Source organism: Scyliorhinus canicula, chromosome 1 (assembly GCF_902713615.1).
Source record: "Scyliorhinus canicula chromosome 1, sScyCan1.1, whole genome shotgun sequence".
In the NCBI taxonomy this organism is placed as follows: Eukaryota; Metazoa; Chordata; class Chondrichthyes; order Carcharhiniformes; family Scyliorhinidae; genus Scyliorhinus; species Scyliorhinus canicula.
Genome location: NC_052146.1, coordinates 256491335 through 256507783, shown reverse-complemented (window position 1 = coordinate 256507783; position 16449 = coordinate 256491335). Strand labels below are relative to the sequence as shown.

At 39.2% G+C, this 16449-nt stretch overlaps 1 protein-coding gene across 5 annotated transcripts in view; it reads left to right on the top strand.

Annotated features, from left to right (window-relative positions):
- Window positions 1–16449, top strand: part of LOC119973540 (G patch domain-containing protein 2-like) — a 321685-nt gene that overhangs the window by 55959 nt on the left and 249277 nt on the right. For all 5 annotated transcript variants that reach the window (XM_038811829.1, XM_038811837.1, XM_038811847.1 and 2 more), the window contains exon 5: window positions 1143–1222. In XM_038811829.1, the coding sequence (XP_038667757.1) occupies window positions 1143–1222 (80 nt within the window). The remainder of the gene's footprint in view (window positions 1–1142; window positions 1223–16449) is intronic.

The window sequence follows — 16449 nt, the reverse complement described above, 5'->3', positions numbered from 1 at the left end:
AAACTGACATAAGAAAAGAAAGAACTTGAGTTAATGTAATGCACCTCAGGACATCCCAAAGTGCTTTTCAGCTAATTAAGAAGTTTTGAAGTGTAAGCATTGTTACAATGCACTCTATTCCAGAGGGCTGTTGTTACTCAGTAATTGAGCTTATTAAAGACAAAGATGAATAATTTTTTGGATACCAAGGAATTTAATGGATATGGGGACAATGTGGGAAACTGGAGTTGAGGTAGAAGATCAGCCATGATTATACTAAATGATAGAGCAGGGCCAAAGGGAAAAAATGGTTAACTTTCTGCTCCTATTTCCTATGTTTCTACAATGTCAGAATTTCGGCAGCTAACATGTGCACAGTAAAGTTCTACAGCAATGAGACAATGATCCGATAATCTGGTTTAGGGAAAAATGCTAGCCAGTACATCGGGGGACACCCCCCCCACTCAACGCCCCCCACTCCTCCTCCCTGCCATTTCCAGCCACAAATTTTGTGCTGAAGTCTCCAGAGTGGCTTGAATCCACAACTTATTGCCCTTGAGGTGAGAGTGGTTCCTACTGCTCCACAGATGACTCATGATATACAGTTAGATTTACATTTCTTATGGCCAATGACTAAACTTGCATGATGTGTTCATTGTCAAACTTCAAATGGGGAAAATTTGCAGAATAAAATGTCGAAACGAGTGTGTAAGATTTAGATCTTGGAAAATGGAGCCCGAGGTGAAGAGCAAATTAACACGCGATAAAAATTTGTCATGATGTATTGAATCAAAAGCTATATTTCTACCCAAAAGCCAGCTGCAAAAATAATTCTGAATTCTTTATGTTTAAATTTGTGGGCTGTGGAACACTGAAAGATTTATTAATTTGGCTTTCTGTGAATACATTTTAAAATTATTTCTGATGTCTTTGATTTTGGTGCCAAGATGGGAATGCAATTCTCAAAGGGTTAATATGTTTTGTTTTCTCCCAAATCAAGATATTACTGTTGTTTGTAAAAATTAACAATTATATTTGTCAATTACCTTTCGCATGACTGGCAGTGTTTTAAAGGATCAAAGTCCACTCCATGTCCCTTTCAACTGAAATAGCTGTCAAATAGGTCATATCAAAATCTCTTAAACTAACTGCTTGTTTGATAGGGTTTCAAGCTACACTTACCCGACTGTCTGGAATGGCAAATAGAAATGGCAGAAGGGGATCCAGGAAGATTTCCACAAAGGTAAGCAAATTTTATTCTTTCTCTTTGTCCTGTGTAACTGTTATGATAGCTTAGAACTAGTACCTTACTGAAGTTAGATGGTGGAGATGTTATAAAAACCTTGGCCTGTGACCTCTGCCCTTTCTGGTCATGGTTCAGGTGACCATCTATCTCTTGATCCCTTTCCCACCTCCTTTCTGTCTCGCTTCATTGCAAGCCTGAGCATAGCTGGGATTTGTAGCCTATTTTCCAGTCTTATTGCAATCTCACAGTGGTGTTTTATAGGAGCCATTACAACTGATGGATTAGTTCTCATGGTATTTATGACATATGACGTACCCATGGTGTTACCAGCAAAGGGCATGAAAAAAGGGAAAAAATACCACTGATTTTTTCCTCCAAAACCAGAAAGGTGCTGAGCTTTAAATCATGTTGTGAAAGGTGCGCATATACGTCTGCTGAATTTATCTTTATTTTTGCTCACTGGCAATGTATTTGAAAATTATTCGAAGAGGCAGAGAAATTACCTCCTATTGTGAATTGTTGTTGATGAGGGAGATACTACACTGTGATTGAACTGATGTCAGATGTTTTCAATTCCAAATGGATTGTTTAATATTCTTAGCTTCAAGTATAAATTCTGTTTAAATTAAGAACAGAGGAGTATGGTTTAAAGAAATATTGATATTAATTCATATATACTGGACATTAAATATTTTAGCTCTTTTGTCTTTGTATGATACCAGCAAAATCCAAAGTAAATGAACACGTTAGAAACAATTGTCGTTTTGAATGTTTTAGGAATTAAAATGGATCAAAGATTGTTGTTTTGGTATGCTTTCATGTCCATGCACACTGAAGCACTTTGCATTTTGATTACTTCAGTAAAATATGCTAGGTAACATTGGATACAGTAATGGCTTTAATTAATTACAGCATTGTACCAAACAATTCACATACTAAGGGCAGCACGGTAGCACAATGGTTAGCATTGCTGCCTCACAGCGCCGAGGTCCCAGGTTCGATCCCTGCTCTGGGTCCGTGTGGAGTTTGCACTTTCTCCCTGTGTTTGCATGGGTTTCGTCCCTACAACACAAAGATGTGCAGGCAAGGTGGATTGGCCACACTCAATTGCCCCTTAATTGGAAAAAATGAATTGGGTAATCTAAAATTTATTTAAAAAAAATAAAACAACTCACATACTATGTTCTGGCAGACATCTTTTCATTTCAAATGTCATGAAAGCTTTCTCAATTATCTATTTTTCCTTTGCCCTAATGTATTCAATTTTATTTTAAATGTTTTAATTTTTGAGCAAATTTAGTCATGGGAACAATGATATACAAATTTAAGAAAATTATTTGAACCTAAATTTAGCTCGTTTTTTTCAATTCTATTTACCTTAAAATTAGAAAAATAAAAGCCAAAATGTTCTCTGCTTTATTTGGTTGCAGAAATGAAATGACACCTTAAGCCTCATAGAATTAAAACAGAAAATTGTTCAACTGTATCAGTAAATGGATTTGAGATTATGGGTATTAGTAGGGTATCTAGCGCCAAAGTCTTGTCACAGAATTAGATGTCAAAAATCTTCTTCAGTTTTAGATATATGGTTCACAGCCACTGGGTATGATTAATACATACAATCTAAATCATTGAAAGTTCCTCTGTTCTTTTCATAAAATACAATAGAGCACAAATCACTTAAACCATGGGAGGATAACAATTGGAAAATAATGCATCTTCCCTACCAATGAATTGTCAGTTATATCTAATTTAACCAAAATCAATTCATCTTTCTTGCATTAGATGAAACTACTTGCAATAAATCTTCACCTAATGTTTGATCCATTTTTTTGATACATCTCCAACACTTTATTTTCAAGCCTGCAATCCGGCATTTTAAGTCTATGGAAATAGATAGCAGTCTTGTTTTTTCCCACCCTTCAGAAGCTAATGCTACTTTGCAAGTCTGGGACAATTCGGCATTTAATTTCCCCTATTTGTCCTGCTTTTGTGTTTTTATTTCTGTTTTAATCTTTAATCTGTCCTACATTTTTATACCTTTTTTTTCCTATTTGCTTTTGCCTCCAATTGTTCATTTTTCTTCCTGTCTAGTGTTTTCCTGTGATTTCTTTTTGCTTTGCAATCTAGCTTTCTTTAATTTTTTCCCCCTTACTTGGATCTATTCCCGTAGGAACTGTCTGTCATCCTTTTGTCAAGACGATGAGATTAACTGTGTTGTGTACAACTGTTGTCATTGTTTCATTGGTCAATAAGTGACTGGTCTATAGTGATTTGAGGTGACTATAGCTGTTAACAGTTATTAGCTTATTGACCAAACTTACTTCCAAGTTACAGCACAGAACCCGAGTCATTAGTTTTACTAGGATCATTACTGTAACTACTTTGTTGGCAGGCAGATCCTGTTATCATTTCAGCTTTCCCAAGCTGATACAATTCAGATTTCACTGCTTTGCTATGCTCGTTTTCTGCTTTTTACATTTTTTTCACAGATGTGATCATTCGTGTTGATCTCGTTTCCTTACATTGTTCATGTATTTCTATGTTTTGAAATATAATTCTGGAGAAATTTAAATTTGTTTCCTAATATTGCACAATGGTCCATATTGAGTGAGATTAGCTTCCAAATTCTGAATGGCCAGTTTAGATGGGGGAAAACATGTTTTTGTTGGCAGGCGGGACAGTAACCAGACAATACAGATTTTAAGATAATTGTTAAAAGAACCAGACAGTTGAAATTTATTTTTAACATAGTAAATTGCTATGTAAGTTCCTAGAAGCGTAATAGAGAAGATTCAGTAGTAACTTTATATATATTTATGCTTGAAAAGGAAATGTTTGTAGGACTATGGGGAATAAAGGGAATTGCATGAATTGGATATCTCTTACAATGAGCTGGCAAAGGCCTGATGGGCAGTTTAGCCTACGGTGCTGTCAAATTTTATGAATCAATGCAGGCCCATCGCACCTTTGCCGACTGATGAAAAAGCTTTCCAATTGGTTCAAATTCCTGGCTCTGTCTCCATGGCACTGTAAATATTTTGCTTTCAAGTATTTATCCAGTTTCTTTTTGAAAATTAACACTGCATGTGCCTCTGCCATCCTTGCAGGCTATGAATGCCAGGGCATAAAACACTGTGTAACTTCTTTTCCTCCTCATCTCACCACTAGTTCCTTTTGTCAATCATGTTAAATCTGTGTTACCGATTCTTTTGCCATTGGAATCAGTTTCTCCTCATTTACACTGTCAAATCCATTCGTGACTTTAAACATCTCTATCAAACCTCTTAACCTTCCCTGACCGAAGAAAAAACACCTCAGTTTACCTAATATCTCCACAGAACTGAACTCCCTCATCCTGATACCGTTCCAGTAAATCATCTGTATTTTATTGAAGGCTTTGACATCTTTTCTAAAGTATGGTGTCAAGAATTGAACAAAGTACTCGAGCTGAGGCCAAACCGGTATTTTATAAAGTGTTTTGTTAATCTGTTGTTTAAGTAATTGTTCTCATGTGCTTTTCTTGATTTGCCACATTCAAAGATTTTGCATACATACCCATAAGCTCTCTCTGATCTTGCCCCCTTTTAAATTGTATGTTTAGTTGATAGTACCTTTTCTCATTCTTCTTTCAAAATGTGCAACTTCACCCTTTTTTCTGTAAAATTTCATTTGCTGCATGTCTGTCCTTTGCATCAGCCAGCATGTGATTTCTTGAAGAGAGTTACAACCTTACTTATTATTAAGTACTTTTCTGAATTTGGTGTCATGTGCAGACTTTGAAATTATGCCCTGTTTACCCAAGAACGGGTCATTGATATCTATCAATAAGAGCAGTGGTCCTTATACAGACACCTGGGAAATATCACAATATCCCTTAATTAAAAATAACTATTCACCACTACACTCTGCTCGCCGTACATTCACGAATTTTGTGTCTATACTGTCACTGTCTGTTTAATCCCATGAGCTTTTATTTTGCTGACAGGTCTATTATATGGTATTTTTACAAACACCTATTTGAAAGCCTATGTGCAAAATATCAGATGCACTACCCATGTTAATCCTCTTCCTTATATCATCAAAGAACTACATCATGATAGTTAAACACAATTTGCGTTCAATACATCCATGCTGACTTTCATTAATTGGCCCATACTTTCCTAAGTGCTAATTAATTATGTGTCAAAAAGTCTCAGCAATGATGTTGGGCTGACTGACATGTAGAGCAAGGGGAAAATAAGCGCAGCCAATCCACGTACCCTCAACATCTTTTGTGGGGATCAGAGCCACACAGACACTGGGAGAATGTGCAAAATGCACATGGATAGTGACCCAGGGCTGGGATCGAACCCGGGTCCTTGCCACCATGAGGCAGCAGTGCTAACCACTGCGCCACCGTGCCGCCCCTACAAGTATGGTTCTGTGGTAGCTAACTTTTAAAAATTAATTTATGGGATGTGGGTGTCATTAGACATAGACATAGAACATACAGTGCAGAAGGAGGCCATTCGGCCCATCGAGTCTACACCGACCCACTTAAGACCTCACTTCCACCCAATCCCACAACCCAATAACCCCTCCTAACCTTGTTTGGACACTAAGGGCAATTTAACATGGCCAATCCACCTAACCTGCTCATCTTTGGACTGTGGGAGGAAACCAGAGCACCCGGAGGAAATGCATGCTGACACGGAGAGAACATGCAGACTCCGCTCAGACAGTGCTAGAGCACTGCTAGAGACAATGCAGCACAATTAGCTAGACCAGCATTTATTGCCCACCCCTCGTTGCCCTTGAGAAGGTAGTGGTGAGCTGCCTTCTTAATCCACTCCCTGAGGTGTAGGTACGTTGTGCTGTTAGGGAGTGAGTTCCAGAATTTTAACCCAACAATAGTGAAGGAACGCCGATATATTTCCAAGTCAGGATGGTGAATGACTCTCTTGTCCTTCTGGATGGTTGCAGTCGCGGGTTTAGAAAGTGATGTCTGAAGGAGTCCTGGTGAGTTCTGGGTAAAAATGAAATAGAAAGATAGCCAGATGATTGCTCGTGAGTGCAAGTGACATCAAATGATAGCATTTGAGAATGAAGGTGAGGCGGTGGCGTAATGGTATTGTCACTGGACTAGCAATCCAGAGACCCAGGGTAATTCCCTGGGGTCCCAGGTTCGAATCGCACCACGACAGATGGTGAAATTTGAATTCAATAAAAATCTGGAATTAAACATGTTATGATGACCGTGAAACCATTGCCAATTGTCATTTTAAAAAACCCATCTGGTTCAGCATTTGAGAATAATGGCAAGATGATTGCCATTGAGTTGCCAGTTGAAGTCAATGAAAGCAAATTCTGTCAAATTATATGAAAAATGTTGGGTGCAGTAACTTGTTGAATTATTGATTATTTGAATCCCTGATTGCTTTAGATATCTACTTCCTGTGAGCTTTGACTTTTCACCTCGTTGTCACCTTTTTAATAACAAAATTCTAATTGCAGCTAATCATGTTTCTGTAGAAAGTTTAGCTAATGGTCCTTTTTAGTAGACTAGAGTTGTTATCTCAAAAATGCATATAACTTTTAAATCGCAAGACAGTACACTTCATAGGCTAAATGGTATTTTTATAAATTAATTCCTGACACAGCCTGCTTTTCCTAAATTAACTGTGATTTGACCTTTCATATATCCGAGTACGGTTTCCAAGTTGCAACAGGTAGGGTGTGTCAATGAAGGTTTAACCAAGTTAATCCCAGAGTTGAGGTGGTTGGATTATGAGGAGAGGTTGAGTAGACTGGAACCGTACTCATTGGAATTTAGAAGGATGCGGGGGGGGGATATTATGGAAACATAAATTTATGAAAGGAATAGATAGGATAGATGCGGGGAGAGGTTGTTTCCACTGGCGGGTGAAAGCAGAACTAGGGGCCATAGCCTCAGAAAAAGGGGAAAGAGATTTAGGACTGAGTTTAGGAGGAACCTCTTCACCCAAAGGGTTGTGAATCCATGGAATTCCCTACCCAGTGAAGCAGTTGAGGCTCCTTCATTAAATGTTTTCAAGGTAACGATATAGTTTTTTGAAGAATAAAGGAATAAAGGGTTATGGTGTTTGGGCGGGAAAGTTGAGCTGAGTCCACAAAAGATCAGCAATGATCTCATTGCATGGGGAACAGGCTCGAAGGGCCAGATGGCCTACTCCTGCACCTAGTTCTTAGTTCTTATGTTTAAGTGGAGCAAATGCTGTAAATAAGCATGTTAGAAACTTTGCATATTCGGTACTTCACACCTAAACATTATGAAGTATGTTTTGAATTAAAATTAAACAAAGATGCAAACTTAATGTTTGATGTTTCAACTTGTATCATTTCTCCCAGTAAAGAAGCTGACTTCGAAATTTAAAAACATATATTTGTCCATGGGCATTACTGGCTGGACCAGCATTTATTGCCCATTCCTAATTGCCCTTGAGAAAGTGGTGGTGAGCTGCTATTTTGAACCACTGCAGCACATATTAGAGGGGCAGCAGGGTAGCATGGTGGTTAGCATAAATGCTTCACAGCTTCAGGGTCCCAGGTTCGATTCCCGGCTGGGTCACTGTCTGTGTGGAGTCTGCACGTCCTCCCCCTGTGTGCGTGGGTTTCCTCCGGGTGCTCCGGTTTCCTCCCACAGTCCAAAGATGTGCGGGTTAGGTGGATTGGCCATGCTAAATTGCCCGTAGTGTCCTAAAAGTAAGGTTAAGGGGGGGTTGTTGGGTTACGGGTATAGGGTGGATACGTGGGTTTGAGTAGGGTGATCATGGCTCGGCACAACATTGAGGGCCGAAGGGCCTGTTCTGTGCTGTACTGTTCTATGTTCTATGTTCTATATGTAGAAACATTCATAGTGCTGTGAGGAAGGGAGTCTCAGGATTTTGACCCAGTGACAGTGAAGGACGATGATAAAGTTCCAAGTCAGGATGATGTGTGAGTTGGAGGGGAACTTGAAGGTGGTGGTGTTCCCATGCATTTGCTGTCCTTGTCTATCTAGGTAACAGAGATCCAGGGTTTGGTAGGTGCTGTCTTGGTGAGTTAGTGCAGTGCATCGTGTAGGTGGTATACCCTGTTATCACTGTAGCATTAGTGGTGGAGAGATTGAATGTTGAAGGTGGTGACTGGGTGCCAATCAAGTGGGTTGCTTTGTTCTGGCTGGTGTTGAGCTTCTTGAGTGTTGTTAGAGCTACATTTATCCAGGCAAATGGGGGGTACTCCATCACTCTCCTGACTAACATAGAACAGTACAGCACAGAACAGGCCCTTCGGCCCTCGATGTTGTGCCAAGCATTGTCCGAAACCAAGATCAAGCTATCCCACTCCCTGTCATTCTGGTGTGCTCCATGTGCCTATCCAATAACCGCTTGAAAGTTCCTAAAGTGTCCGACTCCACTATCACAGCAGGCAGTCCATTCCACACCCTAACCACTCTCTGAGTAAAGGGCCTACCTCGGATATCCCACCCTGAATCTTATAGTTATACCCCCTTGTAACAGCTACATCCACCCGAGGAAATAGTCTCTGAACGTCCACTCTATCTATCCCCCTCATCACCTTATAAACGTCTATTAGGTCGCTTCTCATCCTCCTCTGCTCCAAAGAGAAAGCCTCCCTCAATCTTTCCTCATAAGACCGATCCTGCAAACCAGGCAGAATCCTGGTAAATCTCCTTTGCACCCTTCCCTTTACCTTGTAACTGGTGAACAGGCTTTGGGGAGTCGGGAGGTGAGTTACTCTCCCCAGAAGTCTCAGCCTCTGACCTGCTCTTGTAAACACACTATTTATATGGCTGGTCCCATTCAGTTTCTGGTCAATGGCAACCCCAGACTGTTTGATAGAGTTTCAGAGATCATAATATCGTTGAAGAGAGTTAGACGATAGTGGGAGATCGTTAGATTCTCTCTTGTTGGAGATGGTCATTGTCTGACACTTGAATACTTGTCAGCCAAGTCTGATTATTGTCCGGGTGTTGTTTCACATGGACACAGGCTGCTTCAGTATCTGAGAGTTGAGAATGGTGCAAAACATTATGCAATTATCCACTATTTTTGACCTTTTGATGGAAGGAAAGGGCATTGAAGAAGCAGCTGAAGATGGTTGGGCCTAGGACACTACTTTGAGGAACCCCTGCAGCAATGTCCTGGGGCTGAGATGTTTGATCTCCAACAACAATAACCATCTTCCTTTGTGCCAGCTCTGACTCCAACCAGTCAAATCTTTTCCCCTTGGTTTCAGTTTTGATAACGTTCCTTGATGCCGCAATCAATTTTTTTTTACGACAGTCGATGATAATTTCATAGTTATCATTCCAGATTTATTAATTTTAAATTCCACCAGCTGCCGTAGTGGAATTTGAACCCATGACCGCGACCTGAACTGCTGGATTACTAGTGACATTACCACGACATTACCATCTCTCCCTACGCTCATCCAGTTTCATTCAATTGAGTGGATTGCTAGGCCATTTCAGAGGACATTTAAGAGTCAGTCACATTGCTGTGTGTCTGAAGTCACATAAAGACCAGACCAGGTCAGGACGGCAGATGAGTGAAACATATGGTTTTAACAATTGACAATTGTTCTATTGTTACCATTACTGAGACTAGCTTTCAGTTCCAGATTTATTAATTTAATTCAAATTTCACCAGTTGCCATGAGTAGTTATCCAGAGTATTAGCCTGGGCCTCTGGATTACTCGCCCAGTGACATTACCACTACACAACCACCTACCCATATATCATCTCAGTGGTCTTATTAGAGACAACTGAAGTGTAATCATGTTTAACTCGATTTATATCTGTTAGCAAGATGCAAAATGTATGATTTTATTGTAAACGATTGAATGGACAAGCCTACTAAATTTATCCTACCCTGAGGGATACCCACACATCACAAATTTGTCGATGCCTTGTAAACAAATGTATGAGTGCTTTTCTGTTGAGAAAGGACACATTGCACTGAAGTGAAGTTGTAGAAAAGAGTTATAGCAGTTTTCAGCATGTGGTAAATGGACGAGTGATATATTGCTTATAAGTAAATTATTGAGTCAATAGCTACTGTGATATCAAAATGATTTATTTTAGGAGTTAAAAAATCATTTGTTTGGATTGATTAGTATTCATTAATTATGCTAATTATGTAGTGCGAAAACAGATGTTTTATAGCGCTAAGACCAGAAATAAATTACACGTCCTATTTGTTTAACTAAAAATAGCAACATTCTATATTATTGTGTGCTACTTTTTTAAATATTTGAAATTGGAAAATGTAGTTATGTTTTGAGTGCAAGATGATTTGAAATGCAGCAATTATTTCAAAATATGAAACGGGGGAAATACTTCTTGACTAGCTATCTAGCTACATTGCTGGAAATCAATGTGATAAATGGGAAACCCTTTTTTCGTTCCGCATCTGGGCTGATAATGGGAGAATGTTGTATACTTATTTTAGAAAGAATGGATTGTAAAATGTCTTTGTAATTTAGACCTTGGTTTTCCAAGAAACAGTTTCTGTAACTCAGAATATCTAACGTTTTCACCGAAAACAATAATTATTAAAGAAGAGAAAATGATAATATACCTGTATCAGTGTTGATGGAGATTAAATGTGAGCCTTATTCCCAAAATATGTATTTAAAAATAGTGTCTTTGGAAAGGACATTTAAACGCCTGCAATTGGCATCTAAAAACAGATCCATTTTGAAAGGTACGTCATACCTGAAGCTCTGGTTGATCTCGAGTGTGTGACAGATCTCCTAAATGTTGAATGTTGCCATAGTCAATGTATTAAAGTCATAAATCTTGGATGTAATATATTGAGAGAAGCAGACTGCTTTTCCCACTTTTTTTGCATGTGTAAGATGGTGTTCAAATGAGTGCATAATTCTGTTTTTCTTCACTTGTGTATAGTCAATTTTATTTGAGTATCTAAACTAGTGAGAGTGGCAGAATACATTGTTGCTCCAGTTTGTTTTTCTGTGATGTGGGAGAATATGGTTCCTCATTTGTCAGATGATTATCTTGGTTGTGCCAGTGGAAGGAGATGATAAGTGAAGGCAAGTAGTTTCCCATGAGAAGGAAAAGAAAATTAGAGGCTATGTCATATAGTTTGTTTTTACACACCTTAGAGGCTAACTTAAAATATAAATTTAATGGTATGCTTGTAAGTTAATTAAGTAAAGAATCATTCTGATTTTAGCTGTTTTCTCTCCTGTAAATTTGGGCAAAAATTCCATTTACTTAGACCTCCCCAGCAAAGTTACTGGCTGTTCATGGGGTGCACAGATGCTCAAACCTTAAGGACCTTGGCTCTTGCCATCTTGCTACTCGACTGCAGAATATTGAGCACCAGCAAGGTAAAGGTAAAGTCGGCAAAGTCCCAGATCACCAAAGGCTGCTTTCCCCTTTGAAGCCATGATGTGGAGATGCTGGAGGAAGGAGCAGTGCTCCGAAAGCTCGTGTTTGAAACAAACCTGTTGGACATTTACTGTGCTTCCCCTTTGAAGGGAAGAGTTGACTGGTGGTGGTTTAACCTGACGTTTAAGCACACGTCAGGTGAGGGGCAAAGTTGAGAAGCTGGGGCCTCATGAATAACCTCAGCCGGTACGGGAATTAAACCCGAATTGCTGGCCTTGTTGTGCATCACAAACCAGCTGTCTAGTCAACTGAGCTGAACGGGCAGTGCAACCCGTCCCACACCAGTCTTGCAGATAACCAGCTCAACACAATAATGCATATCATCCCAGGTACCCTCTGATCAACTCAAATCCCCTGGCTCCCAGTCCAGAGCAACACCCTGCCCCCTCACATAAGGAGGGAGATTGCAACGAGAAAGCTCCTGGAGAAGGTTCCCATCAACCCAAGCCACCCACTACGCAAGGACCTTACCAATCCAACTGCTGATCACCTCCCATCATGCCGACCTCTATGGCTAAGACCTCCATTCCAAGAAATAACAGCAGAGGCCCTGTGACAACAGGAATGGAACCCAACTCGCTACCATTAAAAATCACTCCCTCATCACAGATCTGGCTCGTTCACCTGGCTTCAACCTGCCATGCCAACACTGGTCACTCCTCGGCCCTTTCTACACTGGCCAAGGCCTTTGTGTAGCAATTCAGCCCAAATGGGGTTTGCAGGGAACCTGGACTGCAGCTGTGGTTCCTCCCAATCAACGACTCACACAATTGAAAACTGCCCCCTGACAGAATTCAGCAGAGGGCCCGGAGAGCTCCACTGCAAAACTATTGCCTGGCTTGGTGTGATTGCTGTATACACTAAAAAAACTTAGATTGAAAATGCAAAGTGTTTAGCATAAAACTTCAATTTCAAAAGTAGAGCTGGGTTTTGATTTCTGCATCAAACAATTGTTGCATGAGAAATAAAATACTTATGAATTTAAATGTTTAATAAACAAGCACAAACATGAGAAAAACTCTAGTTTTCTTTGGATATACCAAAACAATGAGTAATATATCAGCATGGTTAGTTTTATTGGTGAAATAATTTTTATATTCCACAACTGATGACAATAGAATTATAATTGATACCAAATGGTAATTGGTCACAACGACTGAAACCAGTCCAGACATGAACAGTAATGCCCTTCGGGATGCGCAATAAATGCTGGCCCAGCCAGGCTGCCCAAATCGCATGAATAAATAAAATAAAACACTGAAAACTTTAATTTATATAACATACGGTATAAACAAACTTCACATTGCAGTCGGTTGGGCATTTATATCCAATGCTTAGTGCTAATCATAAGACATGTAAATTACATGTACAATCTACTTATCCTATGCATCTTAATCACATGCACCGAGTATTACACAGATTGATCTAAATTTTCTAGCTAATTTGATGGTGATTAATTTTGTAAAAGTAGAGAGGTTACACTACATTTTCCGACATGGCTTTAGTTTACTCCTTTATGAAAACAAATGCGAAACCCTGTTGCAATAAACTATGGGCAGAATTTCATGGTCTCCCACCAGCAGATTTCAATTTTGAGGCTGGTAGGAGAACTTCAGGGACAGGGGGAAGCCCAGCTTGGCCTCTGCCAAGGTCCACTTCCCCCATCGCTGCACTTCCCTACTCCTGGACTCTTGGGATTTAGGGACTGCATATAGTCCCAGTCTTAGCCCCTGCTGCCAGTGGCCAATAGAGTCAGCACTACTGGCCAATCAAAGCTGACAGTCCTCTGAGTAAGGACTTCTTTGGAGGGTTAAATGGATTTTGGGCTGCTGTGATTGGCAGGAATGCATGCCTTGAAGACCCTTCAGGTGGAAGGCGCAGGAAACCCTGTCATTCGAAAGGTTCTGCCCTCAGTGCAGAAGAAGATTTTTTTATGAAACAGCAAAAAAATGCATTTATGATGCAGTTCCTATTAAACAGTAGGGATAGAAAGAAAATACATTAATCTGAGTGTAGGAGAGTTAAGTTATAGTGATAAAAATTCACGATTGGTATATGAATCAAAGCAACATTAAATTAAACTAATTAACAAGACACCAATCAGCCTTTCCATCACTTATGGTGCTTTGGATAGCATCCTCTTTATCTTGGGTCTTAGCACTTCAACGCAATGCAGAGGCAGCTGTGTATGTGAGTCTGATCAGGAGTCAAGGGCAGCTTGCAGAATCAAGTACACCTTTACCACATAATACCATCTTTTTTTTAAATTTGAAAGCTCCCAGAAATTGCTGTTTACTTTCATATCAGTTGCAAAGAAGATTATGTGTCATGATCCTGCGCAAGTAGAAAAGGTGTCCTGCAGGTCTGTCTGCTAAAGGTTTGTGTAAGTAGAAATGCAAACAGTAAAATAAACCTACCTTCTGCACCGTTGTGGCCAAAACGCATTGATTCATGACAACAAGATCTTTCACACCCATGGAGAAAACATAGATGTATCTCTCAGCCTTCAGGATGCCCACCGGTTTATTTGTAGACTTGCCATGCAGCTTTGTCACAACAGATATATTTTATCCTAACTGGCTCACAAGGAGAAAAGAATTGAGGTTCAAGCAACATTTAAACTTCGAGATAACCTAATGTATATTAGACTAGAAAGAATTTAAACTTCGCTTTGGCTGAGCAAGGATTACAGGAATAAAGGTTTGAATAATATCCCAGCACTTCTACTTAACCTCTTCACGAGCAGAAACATATTTTGAATGCTTTCTGATGTATTCACTGCATCTGTTTCATCTTGTGTTCGATGGTAAGAAAAAAAATCACCAGAGTTTATTGTATCATGTGAAGATGAGCAAAGGGACAGCTCGATTAACAGAAAAATATACAAGTCCAAGATATAAACAACTTTATAAAAACAATATTAAGATTCATATAAACACATATTTTTAATTTTTTCCAATTAAGGGGCAATTTACTGTGGCCAGTCCAAATACCCTGCACATTTTAGGGTTGTGGGGGAGAGACCCACGCAGACACTGGGAGAATATGCAAACTCTACATGGACAGTGACCTGGGGCCAGGATCGAACCCGGGTCCTCTGCGCCATGAGGCTGCAGTGCTAACCACTGTGCCACTGTGCTTCCCTTGGACTCTTATAAATATAATTACATCATTTAACGCTTGTTAAGTTTGGGGAATTTTCTGTCTACTTCGGGACATTGAGCACACTGATGCAGTTGCCAGGCTATTTTGGCTATGCCTGGTATATCTGTGTCACTGAGAAGAATCATCACTCCCATGAAATAGGTATTTTCAATTTATCAGAGTTATGTAATGCAGTTTAATAAAAAACTTTTATTTATCCATGGTGCTTTTTATGATTTCAAAGATATCCCGAAGCCCAATGAATTAAGTACAATCACTGTTCTAATGTGGAGAAATGCGACCCCCACTTTCTGTCGAGGAAAGCAAGGTTCCATAAATACAATTGATATAAAAGACCTAATCATATGTTATAGTTTCCTCGATAATTAAAGGCTAAGTTGTCCAGCACAATGGGAGATGCTGCTCTTCTTTTGAAATGTGTTGGAATTTTTATTATGTTCACCTGAAAATATTTGTCTCGACTTGCTTCTTCTAATTAACACAGAATAAACAAATACAAAGCTCCTTTTTAAGGTCTAGAGTTATTGTTAAACAGCATTTTTAGAACTGTTTTTGTAAATTAAAGAAATTGCAATAAATCTACAGAGCATTCCATGTAATCCACAGACACTTTTTATAGTCGCAGGTGTTTTACAAATGTAACATTAAGGATGGATTAAGGTTAAGTTTTAATGACCAGAATATTGATTTCTTAAGTTTTTCCATCATTTTTAAAATCTGATTTGTCAGTCATCTTGTTCACAACTTATAGTATTTTCATTAATGTGACATAAATCCCAAAGAGATGAAACAAATTTGAAAAACTTAATTGCTCTATGTCTTATATAGTATGTATGGGAGATCAGTTGCATATTTTAGTACCAGGAACTAGATTATGCTTGCTAGGTTGGGTCAATCGCCTGGACTGGGTGTTGAAATGTTAATTGAAAAATGGACACTTACTCCCTAATGACTAGTTTTAAGGTATTTTAAGTGCATACTTCATGCGGATTCTGTACACGAATTCTTAAATATCTTTACAGAGAAGATGTCATGCCCTTCAGCTCAGAAACATTAGAGTATTAAGAATACAATGAGAAATTAAAAAATTATTAAAACATATATATAATATATATAAAATGTATATTTTTTCTAGGTTCACATGGGGTATTGTTCTTCAGCAGATGTTTAATTTTATCGCTACGTGCATGCTGTAAATCTTTGTGCACTGTTTTATTTGTATTTTTATTTGTGTGTTTGTTCATTTGTAAAATTTAATTACAAATTATTTACTTAAAATGGAAAAATTCAGCAGCATGTATGTATCATGCATAAACTTGTTTTACAACTTTTGACCAAATTGCATTGGACTGCTATCTAAGTCTATTCTATAGATCTGTGTTTTTCAGACTTTTTTTTCCTGACTTTTTGGACCTACGCCACGTTTGCTAACCCAGTCTATCCTGGGCCAAGGCAGAGTTTGAGCCCCCCCCCCCCCCCCCCCCCCCCCCTCCCCACTGAATGTGTCTCCATGGTGTCGCTGACACACACTGCAGCAACCATACTGCAGGAAGAGCGGCAGAATAATTTCAACTTATTTTGTCTGCATGGAGACATTGCCTCAGTTGTATTGTCATCACT